The following is a 25364-nucleotide window of genomic DNA, read 5'->3' as shown; positions in this document are numbered from 1 at the left end:
AAATACCAAGCTATAAAAAGCTTTATATATTTTTAAATTTTTTTATGAATGGGCTTGTTCTAAATGAGCTTTGAGAAAGAAAAGGATGCAAAGATGCACTGTTGGTGGGTGAAAATTTACCATTGTGTTGAGACTGAAATGCCAGATAAGGATTTTAGAAAATTTAATTGAAACTAAATACGATAAAACACACATGAAGGCGAACATGGGAGCGCAACAAACCAGTAATGCAACTCACAAGCAATTCTCAAAGCCATTTATCTTCTAAAGCATCAGTTGACTCAGCTGTTTGAGGTAATAAATGATTGACCATCTGTTTAGTTTTTAATGAGACACTGCAACATTTACAGTTATGGAAAAAGAAACTGCTCCCTGGTTTGGTTCAATAGTCACATATGTGATGAAAGTCGATCTAGTCTTCATCAGGTTCTTATGTGAGCAAAAAGGTTTGCACATCTGACAGAAACAGACGTTGAGGAGGAAACAATGGCTCATTCTCAGAAACCTCCACAAAAGGAAACTTCAGCACAAATTTAATCTGAGATGATCGGATCTCGTACTGTATTTTAGCAGATGAGGAGCTGTAACCCAAAAATTGCCCATTACATTTATTTCTAGGCAAAAATCAAGCCGAAATGGAAATAAAAAAACAAACAAAACAAAAAAACAGCAGGAGGAAAAACTATGTAGAAGCTATCTTCCAACAGTTTTATCAGCGGATGTGAATAAACCAAGGCTGCAGATTAAAACTATGGAACTACTTTTCTACCAAAATTTCGATTTTATGATGATTTTTTCCTTTGCAAGCATGCATGTTTGATCCCAGTGTTTACTTGTCCCCATGAGAATTGAATGCTATTCATCAAATGTCCATTGATATGGGGATTTGATATTTATTACTCTGGTTAAATGTCCTTTGACCTAAAATCCTGGTGCCTGTCCTTTTAGGTTATTGTGTTTTTCTTCTTTTTTTAATCAAAACTATATTCCAAATAAGCTCTAGAATATGCCCCTCTTTCATTTCCTATGTTGTCTCCATTTATCTAACGTTCCAGATCTGTTTTTGTGCATCTCTCTCTGCATATTAGTCAGGATGAGGTCTGGGCTTTAACTAGGCCATTGCAACACCCTGATAATCTGTCTCGGAAACTCTGTTGTAGACCTGCTACTGGGATTAGGATCATTGTCCAGTTTAAAAACTGGTCTGGGCTGAGCTTCAGCCATTAGATTTATTCTTAACCCTTTAAAGCCCGATCCAACAAAATATGTAAAAAGAAAAAACAGAAATACATTTTTGATATTAATAATTTATTACTATGCGATAAGTCAAGATTTTTTTGTGTGTAGTCTTCTGCCCTCTGTTATCAGGTATATCTGATTGTGTACAATATGATTTTGAGCAAAGTTTTTACCATTAAATTATGCAAAAGGTGTCAGACGCAAAACATTTCAGAAACCGTATGTATCAATGATACATTTGGCATTACAGGGTTAAATACTTTGCCATCTAAAGAATTTCATGCTCCACTCAGTGATAGTGAGGTATCCTGTGGTGGCAAAAAAAAACAAAACAAACAAAACAAACCATCATCCCTCCACCAACATGCTTAACAGTTGGGATGAGCTGAATAAAATCTGTTGTGTGGTTGTTTTTTTCTCTCCAAACTCTACCTATTTTTGTTCCTAGGGTTTATAACTGATTCTATGCATCCTCCAGGGTCTTAGGTGCATTCTTTTTTTTTATTTTTATAATTAATAACAGTATGGAATCTGTGGTGCGTTTTAGGTCACTGACATTTTAGTAATTTTAGACTGCCCTGCCACTGCCTAGATCGTTCTTCTCCCACCTGAAAAAAGGCCCACAGCTGTCTCGACTCCTCAAGCTCAGCCCGCCGTTTAGCCGCCAGCTGTTTCAGTTCTTCCACACAGGTAGAGACGTGGTTCACACGGTTACAGATCACCTGTGGGTCACATGGCTGGTAGCCTGGAAGGCAAAAGCAATCGATTAAAGGACCAGGAGTAAGATTGGTGCAAGTTCCATGCCGTGTAACACTGTGTTCCCAAAAAAAATCTTCAAAGCTAAACCACAGATAACTGGTAATAACAATTGGTGATCTTCTATGTTTTTTTATTGCTGAGCATTCTTGGTTTAGGGTTAAACTGACTAAACCATTTAAAATGTGGGTGTCTAATTTATCGTCCATTGTCCTGGTCTGATGAGCTGATGAGCTTAGATTGATTGATATTCGATAACTGAACCAGACCAGACATTTGATTTCTGGTTATTTGCCGGTTCTTTTTTGTTTTTTTTGGCTGAAAATAAAATCGATTATTTTCCCGATAATTATTTCACATGCATGCAAAAATGTCATATCCACATCCATGGGTGTGCACACAAGCTTTAGGGTTAATAGCTAAAAGGACACAGCTTATTTAATCTAGGTTGGGAACCTCTGCCTCACATCAACCAAAAACCTTTTTCCTCTCCAGTGTGTGTATGCGTACCTTCTATTGTGGTGAATTTGAGTGCAGCAGCATTGAGCATCTCCACTCTCTCAGCCTGCACTGAAATATCAGCTTCCTGCAGGCTGTGCTTCTGCAGCAAGTCGTCTACCTCCAGAAGATGTTTTCCAAAGTCCTTTGACAGCAGCTGAGCCTGAAAGGCAGGATGAGGGAAAACAGAAGGAGAATGGGGAAAAGCGCATACCTTTTCACACATGGTAAACAATCCCTTTTATGAGGGGAGTAATGAAAACATTACATAAATTGATCTTTGCAGTCAAATATTATCACATTGAGACAGATAAATAAAATAAAAAGTATTTTTCTGGGTAGATTTAATGCCAATAGAAATGTTCTCAAAAAAAGGCCACATTTATAGTTCTCCTGTTTTTTTTTTCTGCCACCAGATTTTTATAAAAATGTTCTGGCCTTTCTTAAAGGTCATGATGCCTTGCAACCGTTTATTTATTTAATAATGATTGTTATTAAGACTTAGTGATCTCTGATAGAGATTGCTGAGTTTTTTTTTATAGTGATAAAGTGTGCATTTACAAATTAATAACAAGTTTGACCAGATATGGTATCAGAACAAATCAAACATATTCTAATTACTTATTTTGTAGTGTGAAATATTAGAAAGGGCTTGATCGGTGACATTACTCAAATAAAGAGCCATAGTCATCAATAAAAGCAGGAATGTGAACAACTTACCCAGAGTTAAGGGAATTTTAAACAGAAGCAGAGTGTTTCTATAAGCATAGTAGTATTGTAAATTTAAGATGCAGGCCAATATAATCCATTATTAGTTCTTTTGGCTGATATTGGACCGGCAGTCAATATCAGATCAGGTCATCGCTAAATATAAAATACAAGATTTTATGTTATACGACATAAGGAAAAGAGGAGACAGGAGGTGTCATGGGGAGTAGGTAAGTACATAGTAAATAATGCAATGTTAGGCAAATGGAGATACAAAAGAAACAAAAAAGTAACTACAAAATAAATAAATAAATAAGATTAACAGTGGCCCAATTGAAATTGACAAGCAAAGGTTATATGCATTTGAAATCCGAGAGAGATCAGTAAAGGATTATAAAAATGTTTGTTTGCTTCATGATTACTATATATATATATATGTATTGGTGATAATAATAAAAATATTAGCATCATCTTAATAACATCATCAAGGCAAAGACCCTTAAAGTTGTAGGGAAACGCCTGTTCCAACTGTTGCAGTTCCGAATTCTCTCGAGTGGTGCCCGACATTACACGAGTGAATAAAGTGAATGTGATTGGTTGATTATCAAGGGGGCGGGATTGTTGTGGTGGAAGGTTCGCAAGCAAGTTTGATTGTGGCCGGTGTCTCGGAAGCATCTTGCTAACCAGTTAGCAACTTAGTGCTAGTAGGTTCCCAATGGGAAATTACATTGGGACCAAGTAGCACTAAATTGGTGACTTGGAAACGACACTGTGAAGGAACGCTATAGACAGCGGAAACATGCAAGAGGAGGAGAGTTTTGTGTCGGAGGTCGTGGATGAGTCTCCTCCGTCATACATTTTTTATTTAGAGGAGGAAACCGGGACGAAGATGTTGTGGAAGAGGACGCCAGGGCGGCAGAAGCTTGGTTTGGTGTAGAAGGCTTACAGCCGTACATGTTTGAGCCCTTGCCTCGCAACGCTGCCAATTCTGTTAGCTCTACGCCTGCTGAAGACACAGACGTCCATCCCCGTGAACACTGGGACGGAACTCAATGGGAAAGGAAATAATTCTTATTTAAACCGTTGCATATAATAGCTGCTACATATGAATCAAGAGGCTATGACCAAAAAAATTGGGTTGACAGATGACCATTGATATATGATTGGCTGAATTTAGGTGTACAAGCTGATGTATAACTAACTGGCCTGCATAAGGTAAGAAAAAACCGCTACAGATCTTAAGACAGCATTTGTTTTTTAAATAGAAATTTTCTAACTTTTGGCTCAATATCGTCTGATAAAGAGCACATTTATATACATGTTTATGCCAGAATGATTTAACATTTAAATATGACTTTAGCCGTTAAAGTTAATGATGGGCAGCAAACAAGGACGGCCCATGGAATCCCTCCCCCTCCTGAACAGTCATCCCTAACCTATCAGTGAATTTTATGAAATATTAAGATGCAATAAAACTTTTAATGATTTTTTGTAAAATAATCACTATGATCATCTTGTACTTGTCTGTTCTTGTTGACAGGATAAACTGAAGCTGTCATCAAGCCTTCATTTTCAGGAGTTTTAACTTTTTTCTATTTATTACTCTGACTTTCATTACTATCCATCTGGCTTTTATAAAACTTATAAAGGTCCACACTAATCACATCACCTTGGCATGTTCTCCATTTTTGTCAGAGAAGCAACCATTCTTATATGTTTGGTTTATTTAACCACTGAGTATATGTTCGAATTAAACGTTGAGAGATTTGTTTTTAATTTCATCTCTAGTGAAAAAAACTAACTTACTGGAACGTTTTTAACATAAGAAAGGACCACTTAAGATTTGTGTGATTTTCTAATTATTGTAAAAGTGCCCCCCTTAGTACCTGCGTTTCCTCCATCCAGTCGATCATGTAGACCATGTCCTGAAAGGTCTTCTGCAAAGCCAGGTTCTTCTCCAGGCGGGTCCTCCTTCCAGCCACCAGCTCCTTTAGGAGACTCCACTGGCCCAGGATGTTCTCCTTGCGTGCCAGGATGCGTCGGATGTCGTAGTATCCTTCCTTTTCCATCTCTGAGGAGAGCTCAATAACCACACCGATCCTTTCTTCGTAAGAGGCTATGTCCGCCTCGATGGCCTCGTGTTTCTTCATCGCAGCCTCGACTGCAGGCAGATCGTAGCCAAAATTATCCTACAGACAAAGGAATAAAATGTGTAGCAAAGAAATCAAGGATTAAATTTAATTCTGAATCAACCTGCATTGATATTTCACACAAAGCATGAAACAATATTTATTAATACCAGTCGGCAGCATGCGTACTGTATCCCCTGCCAGAGGTGAAGCATGCAACACACTATGGGGGCTGATCTGCTCCTACCTGCGACACGAGTCTCTGGTTCTCGTTGAGCCACGCTTGCCTCATGGTTGTTTTGTGGTCAAAACGCTGAGCCAAAAGCTCCAGCTTCTCCTGACGAATCAGCTCTTTGCGTAGAGCCATGCCTCTCTCATGCTCCGCCTTCTCCAGTCTTTCCCAGGCCTGGAGGGTTAACAGCAAACGGAAACAATTTCAAGATGAAGGCAAGAAAGAAAGAGAGATGATGTGTATTTTTCGGAGAACATTTGGGGACCTTGTTGATGTCTGAGATCAGCTTCCCATCATGAGGCACGTAGGGTTTCTGGTTATTGGCTCTGAGTTTGCTTTGGATGGTGAACAGAAGGACCTCAAGATTTCCTTTCTCCTGAAACCTGGACAAAGAAAGGAGAATCTCTTTAATGGTTTCATTTCCTGAAATTCCTCTGGTTTAGCAACATTCTTCAGCACGTATTAAGGCCTATTAACCTTTGTGAATAGAAAAACAAAGTCGGACTCAGCTTGATGCAGGATCTTGACCAAAGACATATCTGATACTGGGGGGATTGTTAATTTTTTTGTTTTCCCTTCAGCAGTTAGTATTATAAGTAAGGTAGAGAGGTCAGATTGCAGACAGTTAAAAACTAATGGTCACGTTTCTATTATACATCATAGAACGTCTCCGCCTCCTGTCAGAGTCCTCACCCATGAGATGGTGGCTCCTCCACCTTATGACCTCAGCTAGGAGATCAAGGAGCATCAAGTGTTGGAAACACTATGTAAAAATGTGGCTTTATTTTATTGCCATAGGTATCAAAAGCATTAATGTTTATTACCCAAGTAGAAGTATAAATCCTAGTAATGATCTGCCCTGATAGCTGGCCTTAATTGTTCATGTCATTCACCTGCTTTATATTCGACTCAGCGCAGCTATTGTTTGCTTTCTGTTTGTTGTTTGGTTTATTTCTATGGTTCATGTCTTCGTTCCTGGCAGCCAGTGGGTTGAGAGGTTTTTAGTGTCTCATGTCTTCTGATCCTGTTTCGGCCCTTCTCGGCAGAGGCCTTAAGGTTTTGGCTCCGAACACGGCGAAGGTCAGTTTTATTCCCTTAAGTCTGGCTCCTAGTAGGAGACCAGTTTAAAGTACTGCAGAAATCATAGTACCTCGTCTTGTCTCTTTCCCTCAACCAATGAGCCTGCCCGTCTGCATCTCAGCGTGTCAATCTGAGCACCCTGCTGGACTCTCTGGAACTCTAAACCTGCCCCCTCGCTCTGTGGATACTTGGAGACAGGTATCTGTCTGTTTCCTGTGTGGATTGGAAACCCTGTCGGGCCACGGACTCTGACATTTCTGAACTGTCCGGTTCAGATCTGGATCGGTCTCCTGTCAGCTGTCTGTCGTTGTAGCATAGGGAGCACCCTGGACAGCTCTGCACTGGATCCCGTTAGGCAGTCCATCGGCTGGATCCTGGCTTCCTCGCAGAGTATGGACTGAACTGTTAAACCGGGTAAGTGACTCACTCTGGTAATCATCCACTGTCTGATTATCATGGTTACTTACCTATGTAAGGTAAGTGACCACGATCACTCACACTCTCTTCAGTGTCAGTGGGGTGGTGCCCCGCCCCCCTTTCCCCGCCGTCGCTGCAGGTCCGCAGATCCACAGATCCACAGCAGCCCGCTTCTGTTCTGTTTCTGTCTGTTTATTTTAATAAACGTTTTGAACTTTCCTACTGACTGTCTCACCTTGAATGCTGGGTCCATCTGTCCTGTTTCTGACATCCTACTGTTTAAAAACAATTTCTTTAGAGGTTAGAGTATCAACTCAAGCTTTTTACTCATGTTGAAGTATAAAAGTATAATTTCTAAAAGTATCTAAAGTATAAAAGTAAAAGTAATGCATTAAAAAATGTTAAGAATACATGCTTTAAAGCTTAAACCTAATACCTACTGAAACAAAACTAACAATCTGTTTTTAAAATGTAAGGAGTAGAAAGTAGAGATAACTGCAAATAAATGTAAGTAGTAGAAGTAAAACGTTGTCTAAAAAATGATTACTCCAGTAAAGTATAGATGGCCAAATTTTATATTTCATACTTATGTAAGGTAATGAAGTATTTTTACTTTGTTACTTGACACCATTGTTCATTATCCATGCATACACTCAAATCTGACCCAAAGTACTTTGTTTACTATAAACTTGTTTCTGTTTTCATGATTAATTTGCAAACCAATCAGAAAGCAGCTACCAAATTTCTTTTCTTTCATTTATAAATGATAATAATAAATATTATACTGTTCTAAAGAAGTTTAGTTTTAATGTCTAAAATAGGTTAAAAATATTAGGATTCAGCTTTAAACAACAAGATACATTAAATTAAATCTTGTGAGAGCAAATGTGTGATGTATGTCTAAATTAATAACTGGGGGCTAAAGCATAAGTTAGGGAAATAATTTAACCTTTCACCTCAATGTCTTATTCTTATATACAGTTAGACAGATACTGTGATGTATGAGTACGAGATTGTTTTAAAATTCAGGAACAACTGCAGAACCAAATTTTGATACCATGATTTAATTAGATATGTATCTAGGATTCTTTTTGTTATTTTTGATCCTGGAATATTATAGTAGGCACAGCTTCATTAGAATATTTCACTGATTGCTGTAGAAAAAACTTTTTCCTTCTGGAATTTGAGATTTTAAACTAACAAAACAAGACATCCAGAGACATTTTCTCTAAGAAAGGTCTCTGAATGTTTATATCTAGAGAGTATATTTATATCCGACCTTAAAATATCAACATGGTGTTTTAAAATTCAGCGCACATACTTGATGGGCTTCTCTATAGTGCAGTAGGTTGTGAAAGCCTGCAGCTGCTGCTGAACTCCAGTCAGCGAGTTGGCAAATTTCTGGTTGCTGATAATGGCAATGGTCTTCTCTATCCAGTCCAGCAGGTCTGAGGCCAGAGCGTCATATCGGTTCACGATCGATTCAGTCTCGATGCAGTTGTCCAACACCTGAGTGTGAAGAACAAAAAATGAAAAAATATAAGCACTAAAATGGAATATGGAGAATTTTCAAAATGACTTTAACATTTCTTTCTGAACCTTTAACATAATGTGTTGTTTAAAAAACAGTTATTAAACAACCAATGAAATAAACAGGAAAAATGTACAGAGATAATAATAAAAAACAAATATGAAAACTTGTCTAGGTTATTACAGATCAATATAGTCCTTTTTGACCCATTTTGACCGAGACTAAGCATTAGACAGAAAAGCAAACAAAAACAGAAATGTCAAAAGCAGACATAAAACATAAGCTCCCAGGAAGAGGGGAAAAAAAATCACAAAATAATTAGATAAGAATAAACACATTTCCTAAGTTTAACTAAAATAATGTTGATTTTCATGAGTTTTATGGACGGCTTCTAAATCTCTTTCTATTATCTTATACACAACTATACAGATGCGCTAAAACGCCAGTGGGGGAAAAAAAGATAAGAAAAGCTGTTTTTTGTTTTTTCTGCCAGTATCACAAAAAACAAATACTTTGAAAACTTAACACTTTAACATTTTTTTTTTTCGCACTTGACTTTATGGACAGGACTGAAAAGAGATTTTTTTTTTCTAACTTTCCTTTCAGGGCTTCCTTAGATTAATTTACTACAGAAAGAAAAAAAAAATGAGAAAAAAAACTTTCTATCTGAATCAACTATTATTAAAATTAAGTGGACGGAAAAAGCATGTTACCTTGCCAACCCTCTTCCCCTCCACAATAAGAGCCTTCATCTTGGAGAAGTAGTGGTAGTAGGAGACCACATACGTAATGATGGACTTTTCATCTGGGTTCTCTGTGTTCACATCTAAAGGAAGGAAAAAAAACATCTGCTCAAGTCTGAGTTGGGAAACACTGTATGTATAAGTCATGTGACTTTTCTAGTATCCCGTTTTGTTTGTTTGAGTCATGATGATCCTGGCCTGTATAATAGCACCACCAACAACAAAGCCACCTGAATATAGTCAAGGTTGTTATTTGGGAAATTCTGAAAAGACTGTCCTAAAATCTGAGAATAAAACACATTTTTAAATCACTTTAAAGTTGTTTTGATAACTATATAATATTAAAGCTATCCCTTAATAAACCCTAAAAGGTAATCTCTCCTCACCGATGATCATCCCGACATATCTGCTGAGGTGCTGCATTTTAGTCTGGTTGGCCACAGCAGGCAGCTGGATTCGCATCTTAGTTGATTTATAGAGTCTTTTCCATTTGTTTTTAATGAGTAAATAGATAAATGGCTGAGAAATGCTGCAAAACTTTTGATTTGTTTATTCTTCATCGTCACAATAATAAACCTTAACTTCCATTAGATACCAGAATGCTGGTAAGGTTTCTCAGTCATCAGGGACATAAGAACTCTTACAAAAGTTATCATTTCTATGTGTGACATCACAGTTCAGTGTTTATCCATAAAGCTGTGCTGTAAGTAGGGTAGTTTGACGACCTCACTGTGACGACTGATACCCATTCTCACCCTCAGGGTCCAGGAGTTTGGTGAGACCCAGGTGGTTCTCGGCGACGTTAAAGGCTTGCTGCAGGTTGTGGGTTGCATTGGAGCGCGTCAGCTTATGGAACTCTATTAGGTCAGGTCTGCAAGGCAGAAAGATTCACAAATCCTAAATGATCATGGGGAATTCTAGAAACATAAGACATGTTATTTTTAAATTCACATAGTTATATACACTGCCTTGCTTTGCAGACCGCGTGGATAAATGGTACCTGTGTCTGTGTATGAGGGCGTTGAAGGCGAGGCCATCTCTCCAGCAGGTGGTGAAATTCTGAATGTTCACCTCAGGGTATCTGGAGCATGAATTAAACATTATATTGTTAGTATGTTGCAGAGGAACATGTTCATTTTAGAAATAAAAACTTAGTGTAAATTGTAAACCGGGCAGGTTTTATGCTTTTTTGGCATCGCTGCTCACCCTGCAGTCTTCATCTGGCACCAAAGCAGCAGAGCGTCTTTGGCCGAGCGGGTTTCTCTGTTGTCTGCAGTGTTTATTTTGATCACCTGGATCTGAATAAAAACACAGAGAGACAGATTCTCAGTGTTGTTCTCCACTTTATCTGTCAATAATCAGACTTAAGCTCATTAAGAACTTTATTTCTGGTATCATTATATAAACTGCATAACTGTGTTTTGTTTTTACAGAGGAAAGGTGATGGACTCTCAATTTACATACAACCGCTTGATTGGAAGAGCCCAATCTTAAGCATGTGAGTTTTTCATGTTTTGTGAAGCTTTTCTGGTTTTGTTGTTACCTCAGAAGTTTGAAGATGAGCTCAGATATAAACTTAAAACCTCACCAAAAAAATGCAGCATGGAAATCTCATCATTAAAAGGGTTAATATTTTTTGTCTCACATTTCAGAAAGAGAAAAACATGAAAGAGAATATTTAAAGTATTTTTCTTAGATTATGGATGACTAAAATTACAGATGATGCAAAACCGAAATTATTTTCTTAAGAAGTCTGAAAATCACACAAAATCTTTAAAGTAGAAAATAAATCTCAGCGTTCTGGGATCTATGTACAGTACTTTGTTTTGGCTCGTAATGCATAAACCAACGCACCCCCCAAACTCTGGGAACCTGATTTCCGAATAAAAAGCAAGCACATTTTTTTTTAACCACTAAGCAAAATTCCATTTCTTTTCTTCTGAAAAGATTTTGCTACACAATCCTCTAAGGCTGCAGTTATCCCTGTTGCTGCTGCATCTTTTCCTACCCCACTTTCTTCTTCCACTCAATTTTCTATTAATACTGTAAAACTATTATTAGGCTATTTACATTTTATTTTATTTCCTTTGTATTCAGCCAACCTCATTATCTTAACAACATCAACAAGATTCTGAAAATATTCCTGGTGGGCTAATCCATTCATTTCCTTGGCAGAATAGCTCCACCCACTTATGTTCCACAGCGTCTAGGTTGCTGCTTCTAAAGGTGCTTAATATCATTAAGTTTGATCCATTTAAATAACAGTTATTCTGCATTTTTAAATCATTGTTATCTTGGATCAATCAACTGTTTTTTTTTTTTTTAAAACAACCCTTACTTAATTATCCCGTAATCATTCTGCAACAAACCAGTAGAACTAAGACAACAAGCTGCTCTAACCATCATGTTTGACAGTGAACTTTGGTTTAAAAGCCTCACAGCGACAGGTGCAAACAAACTTCTTGTCAATCTGACCAAACAAGCTCTCAGTCTTTGTCTTTTCTCCATTAGACATTCGACCTGTCGATGGGGAAAGCTGCAGATTTTATTCAAGCTTGGAGATGCTGACTTTGGAGTCGGTGCTCGTTCATCCATTGCCATCTTCTCAGCAAATATTGATGAGAAACTGTCAAGACTGTGGCCCCTCTAGTAATTAAATTAGATTCTGTGTTTAACTTGAACATTGATTGCATTTTTGTTTCATCTGACTGTCACGTTTCAGTTTCTCTTCTAGACACAGGTGCCACGTCTAAACGGTGTAATGCACAGCTGTTTGCAGGGATGATCCTTAACTCCACAACAGTTTAGAAATTGGCTACCAAAGACTTACTCAACATGCATAAATCTCCTTCAGTCTGTAGCACCAATGCAATCTAATTCATAGGGCTGCAGAGAAACTATCAGCTGCATTTAATTGTGATCTCTAGGTGTTGATTTTGACCATCCGGATCCTGTAGCAACACTTTGTGTAGGGCCACAGGGACCACATTTCCACCTCTGATGGCCTACAGTGGAAGGTGAGGACTATCGGTGTTGATGTAACTCACCATGGGGCATCACTGATTGACGCCTTGTCATTTTGCAGGAAAAACTAGACTTTTGAAAACATGAGTTACATGGTTGAAGAACAACTTTTATTCCTTCCTTCACCCCTAAATAATGTCTGATTGGGCATGCAGGTTGCACAGTGGTTAGCGTGCATGACTCATGTATGAAGGCCTTAGTCCTCAACGCGGGCGACCTGGGTTCGTCCTTTCCCGCCTGTCTCTCCCCCTCTCTCATACCCCCTTTCCTGTCAGCCTACAGTTGAAAAAACGAACCACTAGTGCTGCAAAAAAATAATAATAATAATAAAAAAAATTTTTTTGATTGGCTAAATATGAAAGTACGTGGATAGTTGCTTAATAATGCCCTGCTGCTTGTTTTTATAATTTAATGTTTCATTGTACAATTCAGTCTGGGTAACAAGCTGTATGTTGTGAGGTAGCTGGATATAATTTCCTTTTGGGTGACCACATATAAGCCTTTATTCATTGGTGGCTAGAAAGAAAGAAGGACAGACAGAAAAGGTGAAGACATGGAAGTAAATAGAACCCAACTGTAGCCAGAATGTATGAAACACCCGGTTTTCTGCACCGCATTGTGCTCCCTCTTTTTCTACTTAAAATATGATGGTGAATATATTTGATTTGATACTTTAGGTCAGGGGTTACCAAACATTTCAGCTTGAGACTGAAGAAAATGTATGTTTTAATAATTTATAACAATATATTTTAATAAAGTTAAATAATTAGATTCATTTTTAAACAAAAAATGTTTTATATGAAATCAAATAATTTCATTAATCATTTTAAATATACTTCAAGTTATTTTTCTGGGCATTTAAGTGTGCATTTTACACTATAAAGGTATATTTAAGTATTAGATAAATAAATTAAAATGTATTTATTTCATTTACATTTCTTTTTTTCATGATATTTAGCCCCTATGAACCTCAGGGATCATGTCACAAAATAAAGCCATCTCCTGACACCCACTCTGGTAACCTCAGCTCTCTATAATCTTCCTGGTCTCATGTGATCTGTGTCTGGATTAGAAAAAAATCCATTAAAAAATGTAAACGCTTTACAACTAACTATTGAATTTTAAGAGAACTGCAATCTTTTGCTTAAGTAAAAAAGGTTTGATTAACAATACATAAAAATATGTAAAAATTGAAGTTTAAAAGCTAAATTAAAGAAACTGTTCTTGATTTAATACAACCAGATGGACTCAGTGCTCATTGGGTTTTATTAAGCTTTTTAAAGCACTGCACCATGTCTCTCTGAGAAGAACAACAAAGACAGGATAATGTGTAGAAAGACCGTCAGAACCATTCAACAAATCATTTGATAGAGACATGATGCAAGGTAATCAGCAACATGACACCCTTAATGACACCCAGAAACCAGCTGCTGCCTCTGTGCAACAAACCCATATATTTACATCAATGGACACATAAACAAAAAGTGACAAAAAGAATGGGTCACATAAAGGGAATATGTATAAACACAAGCTTTTTTCTAAGTTTAGTTCAAATCATCAGTTTTCTAAATTCTAATCAAATTTTTCTAAATTATAATCAAATTATTTTAATTATAATTCCAGTTATGGTTTATTTTTATGTGTGTGCTCTCATAACTAGAATCTCTTTAGCATTTCAATTAACTTTTAAAAGACGTGAGGGTTTGTTAGATTACTAAAGCACATTTCTGCCTAAAGAAATAAAATATGACCTAACCAGCCCTTTGCAACATCATCAGTAAATTTATTGGAAATAATAACAGCCTGTTATTTATTATTATTTTTTTTTATTTTTATATTTCAGGTTGACTCCTTCCTTTTCTCTCAGTCCTCCCCCCTCTCCCTTTGTCTCACCCTCACCCTGCCTGTGCAGTCACTGCAGTGCTTCGGCCCTATCTGCTGACCTGGCAAAGCAAACTCTCAGTTTCACCTCAGAGGCAGGAGGGAACGGAGAAAAGAGGTGGAGATGAGGAGAAGTGCAGCAAGAAAAAAAACAGATGGAAAACTGAAATCTAGTCTTCCTATCTCTCTTTTTGAGCAAATTCTTTATGAATATTTAGTATTTTCTTTTGTATTAATATATGTAATTACTGCCAACATCTCAGCTGAGAGGGGATATTTACTGCATTAATGGATCAGTCAGTATAGGCTCATTGCTTCCAATGAAACCTTAGATAGGAAAGCATAAAAACAGAACATTCATTTTATTTTATTTGAAATTCTCAGAAGATAAAGCGCTTGTTCAGCCGTCGGTTACAGCTAATATTGGCCTGGGCTCTTTTTACACCCAAATGCTCTCTCTCCATTCATTTGCCGTTTTAAACGGTTGCTCTTAATCCCTCTCACGTATGAGACTGTAAATATATGGTGGCCAGTCTTGTGAGACTCTGATGGGCTGGCGATCTGTTTCAGGTTAGGGATCGGTATCAGCCTCACCCCCAACCCTTCCCCTTGTGGCCCTGCAGACATGGCAGGTATAGAGGATTGTTTAAAGATTATTTTTTACCTAAAATGTTTCAGTAAGGGTCATTTTCAACCTCACCGATGCATCACTTACAGCCTTACAGCCGAAACAGACCATTCATCAGTTTTTCTTAGCTCTCTGGGTCAAAGCGGTAACACATATTACACAATAATTCTTTCAGCCACACTTTTTTGATGTGCTTGGTAGCAAGTAGCCTTAAAGCAACATTGTGTCCCCAGAGATGGTCTCTGCCCTGTGAAACCTACAAAAACGGCTGAATATTGCTATGTAAGCAATGTGCACTAATGCTACACTATAGCAGGGAAGGAAATGTATGAGAAGCGGTAGGTTTGTTGTACTTACATGAGCCGAACCGATCCTGAAACACTGCTACAAGGTAGCAAGAAAAATTTGCAAGGCTGTAGATGTGTCTGAGGGACAGACATTGCATGGAAGAATCCATGTCGGTGGGTTTAATGATGTGTTGTTGTCAAAGAGCAAACCAGAAGGCGACTGCTGCAGTAGCTCTGGGCTCCTGACTGACATTCAGGCTGTACCAGAAAAACATGGCTGTCACTGTCGCACAAAGATGACACAGCAGCTGTGGAGCTTTCCCAAATCTGAGCCCTTCAGAGCTATTTGTAAATAATGCCGTTGCTGAGAATATAAAAGCATCTCACAGCAGCCAGACTCAAAGTTCCTGTAACTGAACCTAAATGCAAAACTGCAAAGTATTCAAGATCGCCACCCAGACATTCTATATGATCTTTTTCCTCTGTGCTCATCTAAAAGTCAACAGGATCTCAATTATTCATGTACTTGCAATAATATAAGTAGGATCCTAACGGGTTATGAATGGCTGCATTTACTTAGAAGAGTAAGGTGAAACATACCCAATGATATAAACTTTTCCAGCACTAAAAACATAGAGCTTGTACAACTCTACAGTAATGACCCCCTCTTTCCCTTTCCCACCCCACTGGCCACCTCACTGGCCAGTGTAAACTGTAGTAGCATCATTTTAGCATTTCATCCCATTATGCACAACCAGTGAAGTAACATTAAAAAAATACCAAGACATGAGTAGGTGTTTACTTAAGTCAGGTTTACCACAATAGTGGATTCCAACCCTGAAATGATGGATTTTAGCTTCAGTGTGCCACCCCAAGATATTTAGTGGTCCTACAGTATCTACCCCTATGAAACATTTCTGGAGGTGCCACTGCTTGTCTAAATCAAATCCATGAATAAATATAGCCAGTCACCTATTTATTCTCCTTACCAAAGATCAAATCATCAAATTGCTAATTTTCCAAGGATAGTAAGGATATGTGGTCCCTTCACCCACTAACAAGCAAGGTGATCTAACAACGATGAAGAAAAAAACACAAACAGGACCCTAAAGGTTACAGGAGGAACCTTTCCTCCTAACCCATCGGCAACAGATTCTTTAGATCAGACTGGAAAACAGATGGACTAATAACTCACAAGCATTTGCTTTTGTTTGGGGTTCTTGTTAGTAGCTGATGCACTCGGCTGAGAATTGTTCCAGTTGGCATCTGGATATCAACTCAGATGCCAAAAAAAACACGTTAGTTCTAAAAAGCAACATCCCAAGGATGGAAAAAAGAATCCTGTCTAATTTTTCTTAATGAGATCCTTTCAATGAACCCATCAAACAAAATAAATAAGAAAGACCTTCTAATCAGAGGTGGGTGGAGGATCCTAAAAATGGTACTCAAGTAAGAAAACGACGACTTCAACATTTTGTTTACTGAGGTCAAAGTAAGTATTAGCCATTCAAGAAATCGCTCCAGTAAAAAGTCTTTGGTAAATAGGCGACTCAAGTACTGAGTTATTATTGGTTATTTTGGTATTTTGAAGATTAAAATACTTAGAAATACAAATAACATGTTTACAAAATAAAAATAAAAAATCATGCAGAAGAAGTAGTTCTCCAAATGCTATTTTTCAACATGGAATAAATCCTAACAGTGAGAACTCTGTACTCTGTCAGGTCAGGGGAACGAACTTCCATTGACAATATCTACTATTTAACTGATCTCTAAAAGCTCAATTAACTCACAGCAGACAGAGTTGAAATAAATTTTACAAAAGAAGAGGAAGAAGAAGAGGTGATGTTCCACAAAAATGTCATTCTAGTAAAGGTAAAAAGCAAGTAGAGTACAGCAAATCTACTCCTAATAGTATTTTTCTATTCAAAATGTGACTTAAATAAATGTAGCTGGGTAAATTTAACCAGCTATTAACTTCTTCTACGTCCAATGTGAAGTCCAACAGATTTGTTGGATATTGGTGTGATTTTACTAAATTATTCTAAAAAAAGTAACCATGGATTTCCATTTTTCTGTAGTTCCACATAATATCTTGATGGACAGAGTCATTATTATGATTCTTCAAAACCAATTGAATATAAGTGGAATGGGTAATCAAACTCTAGTACTATCTTTTTGCAGCATCAATCGGGTGATAACGGTCTGATCTTAACTTCCATGACCTGGAAAAATGGCAACTGGAATATCCTCCTCAACGCTCACGAGTAAGGATTACTGGGAAAAATAAAATGAGTGGTCCTCCAGTAGTTAAAACACCTTCAGTTTTATAATGAACTTCCACCTCACCCATTCTTACCCTAATTCTAGATGTACCATTGATCAATCATGCCAACTATGACTTTCCTGACTTTTATTCTTTAACTATAGAGCAGCTTTGTGAATGTTAAGGGCATACTGCTATACTGAGTAGAAAAGTTACCTGAAAACGGAGGATGATAGTCCAGATAAGGCCCAGCGTGAGGCGATGGTTTCCATCTACTATGTCATGGGAACCAACATTTTCTAGATGAACCCTCTGCTCCTTCAGGAACTGCAACGCTTTGTCGACATTCTCCAGGCAGTGGATCCGCATACGACCCCTAGTCGGTCTCGGCTGATGGAGGAAAAGAGAGATTTATCACCTGCTGAACCTTAACATAACTATCAGCACCACGGACAGCGCCCTGACTAATGGCATACCAAAGCTGGTGTTAATACAATGAATTTAACCTCTTTTAAAGAAAGACCAAAAAGGTTCAGCATGACTGTTTAAGTTATTGTTTGTCTTCTTACCAGGAGCTCCCCACTAAGAACCTCCAGCAGTCTGGTGAGCATATAGCCATCCCTCAGGTCGTTGTAGAGGTCAGATATTCGACAGGACACTCTGGCTAGGTGGGAGTTGACCCACTTTGTGAAGGTTTTTTTCTGCACTGCATCTCTTTCATCTAATGAATGAGAGAAGATATTGGGTAAACGCTGGGAAGGAAGTATTTTGATATTTAGTAGAAACAGTTGTTCTCAAACAAGTCTTGATTTCAATTAAATTATAATCTTGACAGTAGTAAACCATCCACTCCCACGTATCCAATCAGGTACACGTTGGGGCCGGGGCCTATCTCTGGCAGTCCATGTCACACACTTACAGCTAAGGAAAATTTAGAGATGCCAATTAACCTGTCAGGTAAATTGGATGTGGAAGGAAGCCGGAGTACCCAGAGAGAACTCATGCATGCATGGGGAGAACATGCAAACTTGGGGCCTAGAGCCGGGAATCAAACCCAATACCTTCTTGCTGCAAGGCAACAGTGCTACAAACTGTGCCACTATGGAGCCCACAATAATAAAAAGAAAATACATATAACATATCATTACATTACAAAAGGCAAGCTCTAGATTTATCATCAGTCTATGTTCCTACCCTCAAATATGGTCATGAAATCTGAATGATGACCGAAAGAACAAGATACTCGATACAGGTGACTAAAATGAGCATTTTCCTTTTGAGATAAGGGGGGAAAAGCTTGATCAACAGGGAGAGGAATCTCACACGTATATTATAAGCAGGTTTGTATACAGAAACAGTTTCTCTGTTTTTGCAGTCTGTCCTTGCATGGATGTACACTGATGTGTGTGTTTGACCCCTGACCTGCCAGAGCCTTGATGCGGGAACACTCAAACAATTTGGAGCTTGTACACTCAGTCTCCCAGAACCCAGAGCTGATTGGTCGGTTGTTGTTATTGAGCTGGCGCTGAGCTTCTGCATTGTCCAGGTCTGGAGAGGCATTAGCCATCGCGCACTTCACCCTGCAACAAATTAAAAAAAAGAAAACAATATATGCTTGCTTATGCTGCATGAAAGAATTCCACAACTGTTAATGATTTCTGTAGTCTCTACAGCCTGGGTGTCTTTTAATTAATTAAGAGTTCTTGCAATGTTCCAAAAACTGATGAAATTCACTGGAGAAAAAACATAAAATCTCACTCGAATAAGCATAAAGTACTGGATGGAGAGGTTTCATTTACTCAGCTGCAATAATGTGAGGAAGTTCTTGAAAAAATCTACCACTAAGAGTAGATTTGCTGCACCCTTTATGAGCTATAATATTTTGAAGAATTTCTACTCTTTATTGAGTATGATTTCTGGGTACTTTGGCCAGATTTAATTGCTTTGCAGAACCAAGAACAGGGGTGTTTAACCCAACATTTGGTACCTGGAGCATTTCTGGTTAAAATATACTTCAATGTACAAAAGCTCCCCTGTTAGTGAAGTGTTTAAATTTCCTCCTGACATACCTTATAATTTAAATATTTTTACATCTCTCACTTTTAAGTGCTTCCTGTAGACTTTCAAGCACGCAAATTTCTCTATAAATAGTTTTTAATTTGTCTGTGTTCTATATATGTGCATTCTGAGCTGATCATCATTTCTTAAGTCCATTATAATATATCTGAATATGATTTTCCTGTACATAAAATGTTTTATTACGATCTCTAAAAGACAAGAAACTATATAATTTAGTATTTTTCTGTCTGATTCCATCATTTCCACAGATTAAATCGAATATCTTGTGTAGTTGGGATTCAAATCCCATTTTTACCAAATCCATTTTTACTGTTATTTAAATATTTTTTTTGAACTATTAACCTCTACTTGTAAAAAGGAACTAAAATACACCAACTGTTACCTGAGTACACCCTTTAGCAACTGGAATAACCAAGGGAGAAGAAATGGATGCTCTGTCACCTCAGGGAAAAAAGCTGTTTACAGCCAATAATTAAACACTGGTGTTACACAACATCACACAGCTCCTAACTCCTATTTAACCCCAGCTAGTTTAAATAACAGAAGGAGGATATAATGAAATAGCCATTAAGTTATTATCAGTTTAATGTTTAGTTTTAAAAACCCACAATATTATGACTAACAGCCAAACTTCTAAATACAAAAGGTACTTCTCCACCATTATGATCGCAGCGCTTCTAAATGTGAACACCAGAGCTATTTTACAATAGCTTTGCTAAAAATAAAATCTCTCTGATGTTCATTAAAAACATGGAGGGACAGGATGAGTCCCCTCTTCCATTTATTCCTTTGACAGCTGAAAACAGAGGGATGAAAATAACTTCACCAATGAATAATCATCAGCTCATGCCGCCTCCGTGCAATCACGTACAGCTTAAGTTTAAGTGTTAAAATAACGTTCATGAAAAAATGAAGTCCTAAACCTTTTTATGAGCCTCTTTATTAAAGCTTCATGCAAAACTGATTAAAGTAGAGAAGATTTGAAGGTAAACAAGGCAAATGCCTGTTTTTTTTTCTTTATTTACTAAAACGTTCCTCCAAACTCAGAACAAAACAGGATGGTTTACAACAGTGTGTGAAAATACATCTATGCATCGCTTAGATTGTCCAATAAAATTGATGCAAAAATATTGAAATATTGATTCACATTGTTTTCTTTAAGCAATGAAGGTTCCCACATGTACAGGCTAACCTGCACATGACACAGGAAGGGTCGCAGAGCTGGCAAAGCCCACAAACCAGTAACCACAAGTAGTGTTGCCCCGATCCAACGCTAAAATTATGGTATCGTTATCAGCGAGTACCAAAAGTTTATTCAACTTTTGTCACCCATTCCAGGTAGGCAATAACAAGTTCTACTGGATTCACTTTGTATTAGTCTTTTACCTGCTTCACAAAGGTAGGCAGCAGCTTGATAAAGCCATGATGGCAATTATTTTACATCCAAGTAGTATGCAGTTCTTCATATACACACACATATCAATTTAAACAGATGGTATCGGTAGCGGCCAATACTGCACAGCCAGGTATCGGGTATCGGTTTCTGGGCCAAAAAATGGCATTGGTGCAACAGTAGCCACAAGAGTCGACCCCTACTCCATCTGAGCTAAAAACTCTCCTGCAGTGCAGCGCCCTTTCACAGACGACTCAACAGAGGATATCTTCCCTCAAACTATCTCCCCGAAATCTCCATCAATGCAATTGTAATCCCACCCAAGGCCTAAAACATTACCAAAGTCCTTACGTCTTGGAGAAAACCAGTGCCCCTTGAACAAGTCATGGCCTGCAGGGACCCAAGAATAGACCCACATTATTTCTCAATACCAGCTAGAGCAGAAGGATGCAACCAAGCAGAACCCGTGCCTCACCATCCTCTGGAGTCCTAGCTAGTTGAAGAAGCAAAGCCTCCAGGATACCCCCCTTCACCAACCCTCGCCACAGCACATCCACCACCCCCACAGGAGGATGGCTACTATCTTGCCAAGTGAAAAAAAGGGTTTAGCTCACCTCATCCACTACATGCAGCTGTGTCCAGACAAACCATCACTATATCTCTGCATTATTTTTTCTATTATATTACTGCAGTAAAACGTCACCTTAATCCTTTTAACTCATCTGTACAGCGGCTGCCAATCAGTGTGGAGGGTGCCATTAAATCTCACAGTAAATTTAAGAAGTGAGTCATTACAGTTTTTAAAACTTCCTTCCAATTATTTCTCTTTTTTTTGTTGTTGTTCTTTTAGGAGAGCAGATGTGCCCACAAGGCTTAAAAACATGGCATTTGGTGTTCTCCAAGCTTCTTCGACAGGGGGAGGAAACGTGTTTTATGCATGGGGGGGCCCCACTGGGAATCAGATGCTATATCTTTACCAAACACTGTCAGATGTAGGCCAAAGGGGGGAGATCATTTGAAATGCAAAAGAACTGAACACAAATCTCATTGCGATGTGGTGCCTCCTCACTCACATTACCAACTTCTTTATAATTTAACAACTGAGTTCAGAGGATGCAGAAATTATAAAAAAAATTTTTTTTTCATGTTCAGGAATGACATCAGGTCTTCTGATCTGTCTGTTTGGAGAATATTTGATAAGAATTTGAAGCTTTTTATTCCATAAGATGTTTACTGGCCATCCTTCTTCCTCCAAGCACATTAGTGTTCACTTATGTGACTTTAGATGCTTAAAAGATGAATTAAAATGAAAACTACTTCTTTTCTTCTCCAGCACCTAACCCTATAAACACAAACAATGTTAAATATTATTAAAATATTATCATATAATATGATACACTGCAGTAAAAGCATTTCCTGTTCAGTAGCTGACCTGCTTTTTAACAAACGAACAAGCAATAATAAATTATGTTTGATCCTAAATATGTTTATTACAGAGTTAATGTTTTTTATCTTCTGCTTCCATTTTTAGTCTCTTTTCTCATCTCCATGATGTACAAAAAAAAAAGAAAAAAAATGTATGTTCACTACTGTCACATCTTTAAAAACACTGAAAAGCCTGATAAGTAAATGTCAGTGTGATGGTAAGACACAGAGAGGAGAGACTGTTGTGCACTTAGCCTACCTCCCCAGGGAGAATAACAGCAAAGCATTACGCTGCTTTCTATCTGATGATCAAGCAGATGAGGGACTGCAGTGAAAGAAAACACTATGAGATATAAGCCGCAAACTCCACCAAATAAAAGTGATGAAAACTGCAGTTAGGAAGTGAACGAATACGCTACTGATTTTGGTGTAGTTGGAAATATAAGACATTTTTTTAAGTCTTGTTATAATGAAGAGTTATTTCTGACATACTTTTTGGTTTCAAACACTTATGCAATAAGATTAGCACTTCAAAATAAGAATAAAAGTTTTTTAATTTGTGAATTTTGAAAAGAATTACCCCACTTAAGCTAACTGTATTTGCTTAGATCGCCTATAGACACTTATTGTTAAAAAAATTCTTTCCACTTTGTCCAATTTTTTACTAATATTTGTATTTGTTATATTCATTACTTTCATTCATTCGTTTTCTTTCTGCTTTTATTTATCCATCATTTCTTACCTTTTATCTTTTAAACATTGATTTTCTGACAGTAGCATGTGCTGTAAATCTAAAGTGAGTTGTGAAGATATGTAATTCATTAATTCAATCCATTTTGTTTATCTTGATAAATGTGTTTGCATCAACACATTTTTTCCCCCAGTTTTTTATCTGCTTCCTAAATATTCACCATTAAACTGTAATGACATTTATCTTAATAACCTGTGGCATTATTTATCATTTCCTCTGGAAACTGGTGAATGCAAATAAAGATATATTAACTGATAACAGCATAGACGCTAAATAAATAAAATGTTTATGCATTTAGTTCAAACTTAAATAGTCACAACAGTTTCCTTAAACTATTGTGGAGGATTTAAGTTAATTTTTTAAAAGACCCGGCCTCTCCATTAAAAAAAATAAATAAATAAATACATGTGCGGGAGCATGCACAAGTCCATTTCTCCTTGTGCACGCTCTGTTTAAAAGTTGTTGTTCTCGTAGCTCATACAAGCTTAGTGTGTCATAATGTCCCTAAACCCTAAATCCCTCAGTCACTATATAGGGCAGGGATTATATAATGGACTTTATAGCGAACTAAGGTAACTGACCGTTTGGACAAATGATCACTGCTTCTTGCTCCGGTTGGTCCTGTAACTCCTCCTCCACTGTGCAGTGCCCGGCCATCTTTGTTATAATTCACGGCTGTTGAGTAGCAACAGCCTTTGCCGACAGAGGGCGACTTTGACACCAAATCCCATAATGCTCTGCAAGGAAAGCTCTCCGTACAAAGCATTCCAGAATATATCTGCCTTTTCTGAGGCTTTTCTTTTCTCCTCATACACTTCCTAGACACTTTTTCTCTTACGACCCTATGCCATTTTCAAAGAACGGTGAGAAAGGTGAGCTTCAATGACTGTCTGAGACCACAGCTCACCACAGATATACGCCTGAAAGTGAGCATGCACAGAAAAGGATAAAGGGAGGAACACGTAGGACAGCCTTACATAAACATATCACCAGAATGATTGACAATTAGGAGGACTGCTTATTTAAATGATCCACCAGGAAATTAAAGATCGTCCTCTGAGAGAGAAAAGGGGAAGAAAAGAGAAAAATGGTAAAGGAATCTTAAAGAGAATAATACAATAGTAATACAAGGTCAAATATGATTAAATAAGTCAATCTAAAATGCAAACCATGTTGTAAAGAATATCTCTCAGTTATCAGCACAGAGTAAAACACCAAGACTGTACGTTATCTTGGTAAAATAATAAATAAAGCTGGACCAGTTGCAACTTCAAACCAGTTGAACTACCACTCTTGTTTTCAACCAGTAATTCTTTGGAAGCAAAATTTAAAAAAGCCAATATGTTTTCCGTAAGAGCAAGAACAGCTATGTCTGGCCAGGACATTTCATACTTCACAAAAACTAAAGTCAGAGACTCCCAGAAAGTCTTATTAAACCTCTCCCACCACTGCAGGAAACCATCTGCATATTTTTCAGTCACCAAACAAGGAAAACGTTCCATAGAGAGCATGTGTTGAGAACAAGCTTCACAAACAGAATAATGTTGCCTAGTTTTTGCAACCTTGGGAGAGACAACTAGTTTGAATGTATTTAGATATGTTTGTACAGCCTTTGATTATAGAGAATTTAAACGTAATGAGGGTAATCCTGGTCATGCAGGAATCAGGAAATCGTAAAAGGGGAGTTAACAATTGCTTAGCCCTCTAATCATACTTATTGTGTTTAAATTGATTGATTTTGATGTGTATTTTTGTAATTCGATTATTTTTTTGGAAGGCATACAACCTTATTTGATAAGAAATGGTGGCAGAAAGGATTTTCAGATGAAGGTTTGGCTCCTGCCTGAGGCTGACTGAGTCTTTCACAGCTGAGTCCAATAATTAAAGGGGATAACACCCAACCCCCCAGCCCCCTGCCAAAACACACACCCACACATGGCCCCACACACACACACATGCACGCACATGAAAAAACACACACAACATAGCACAGCACTGTCTGTCTGATTGATGGGCATGTAGTTTAGTGAGGAACAAGGCAAAGAAAACAATAACACAGACACACATGGATCATCCTTTTCTGCATAAAAATGCTAAAGACATTAAATTCCAGAGCTAGAAAATCCCAGAAACTGCAGATAAAAACCAAAAAGGAGATTACAAGTGATCAAACAATAGCCTGACTGCAAACCCGAGGCCTTTTTCAAGATTTAGATAATAGAACAAAAATACTTTAACCTTAGATAGATTTTGTAACAGTATGTTAACATTATAGTTTAATAAGCTTTAAAGTGGCA

General features: G+C 37.7%; 1 protein-coding gene across 4 annotated transcripts in view; it reads right to left on the bottom strand.

Annotated features, from left to right (window-relative positions):
* LOC119796645 (spectrin beta chain, non-erythrocytic 4-like) overlaps positions 1-25364 on the bottom strand; it is a 107409-nt gene that overhangs the window by 68501 nt on the left and 13544 nt on the right. For all 4 annotated transcript variants that reach the window (XM_038305280.1, XM_038305281.1, XM_038305282.1 and 1 more), the window contains 13 exons: positions 18842-18999; positions 17989-18140; positions 17636-17809; positions 10540-10631; positions 10334-10414; positions 10089-10204; positions 9304-9416; positions 8381-8568; positions 5828-5945; positions 5578-5736; positions 5088-5390; positions 2506-2656; positions 1848-1984 (listed from right to left, as the gene is read on the bottom strand). In XM_038305280.1, the coding sequence (XP_038161208.1) occupies positions 1848-1984; positions 2506-2656; positions 5088-5390; positions 5578-5736; positions 5828-5945; positions 8381-8568; positions 9304-9416; positions 10089-10204; positions 10334-10414; positions 10540-10631; positions 17636-17809; positions 17989-18140; positions 18842-18986 (1929 nt within the window). In that variant the 5' untranslated portion in view covers positions 18987-18999. The remainder of the gene's footprint in view (positions 1-1847; positions 1985-2505; positions 2657-5087; positions 5391-5577; positions 5737-5827; positions 5946-8380; positions 8569-9303; positions 9417-10088; positions 10205-10333; positions 10415-10539; positions 10632-17635; positions 17810-17988; positions 18141-18841; positions 19000-25364) is intronic.

Source organism: Cyprinodon tularosa, unplaced genomic scaffold (genome assembly GCF_016077235.1).
Source record: "Cyprinodon tularosa strain WSP-4 unplaced genomic scaffold, ASM1607723v1 ctg554, whole genome shotgun sequence".
NCBI classification, from domain to species: Eukaryota; Metazoa; Chordata; class Actinopteri; order Cyprinodontiformes; family Cyprinodontidae; genus Cyprinodon; species Cyprinodon tularosa.
This window is presented reverse-complemented; position numbering and strand designations above follow the sequence as displayed.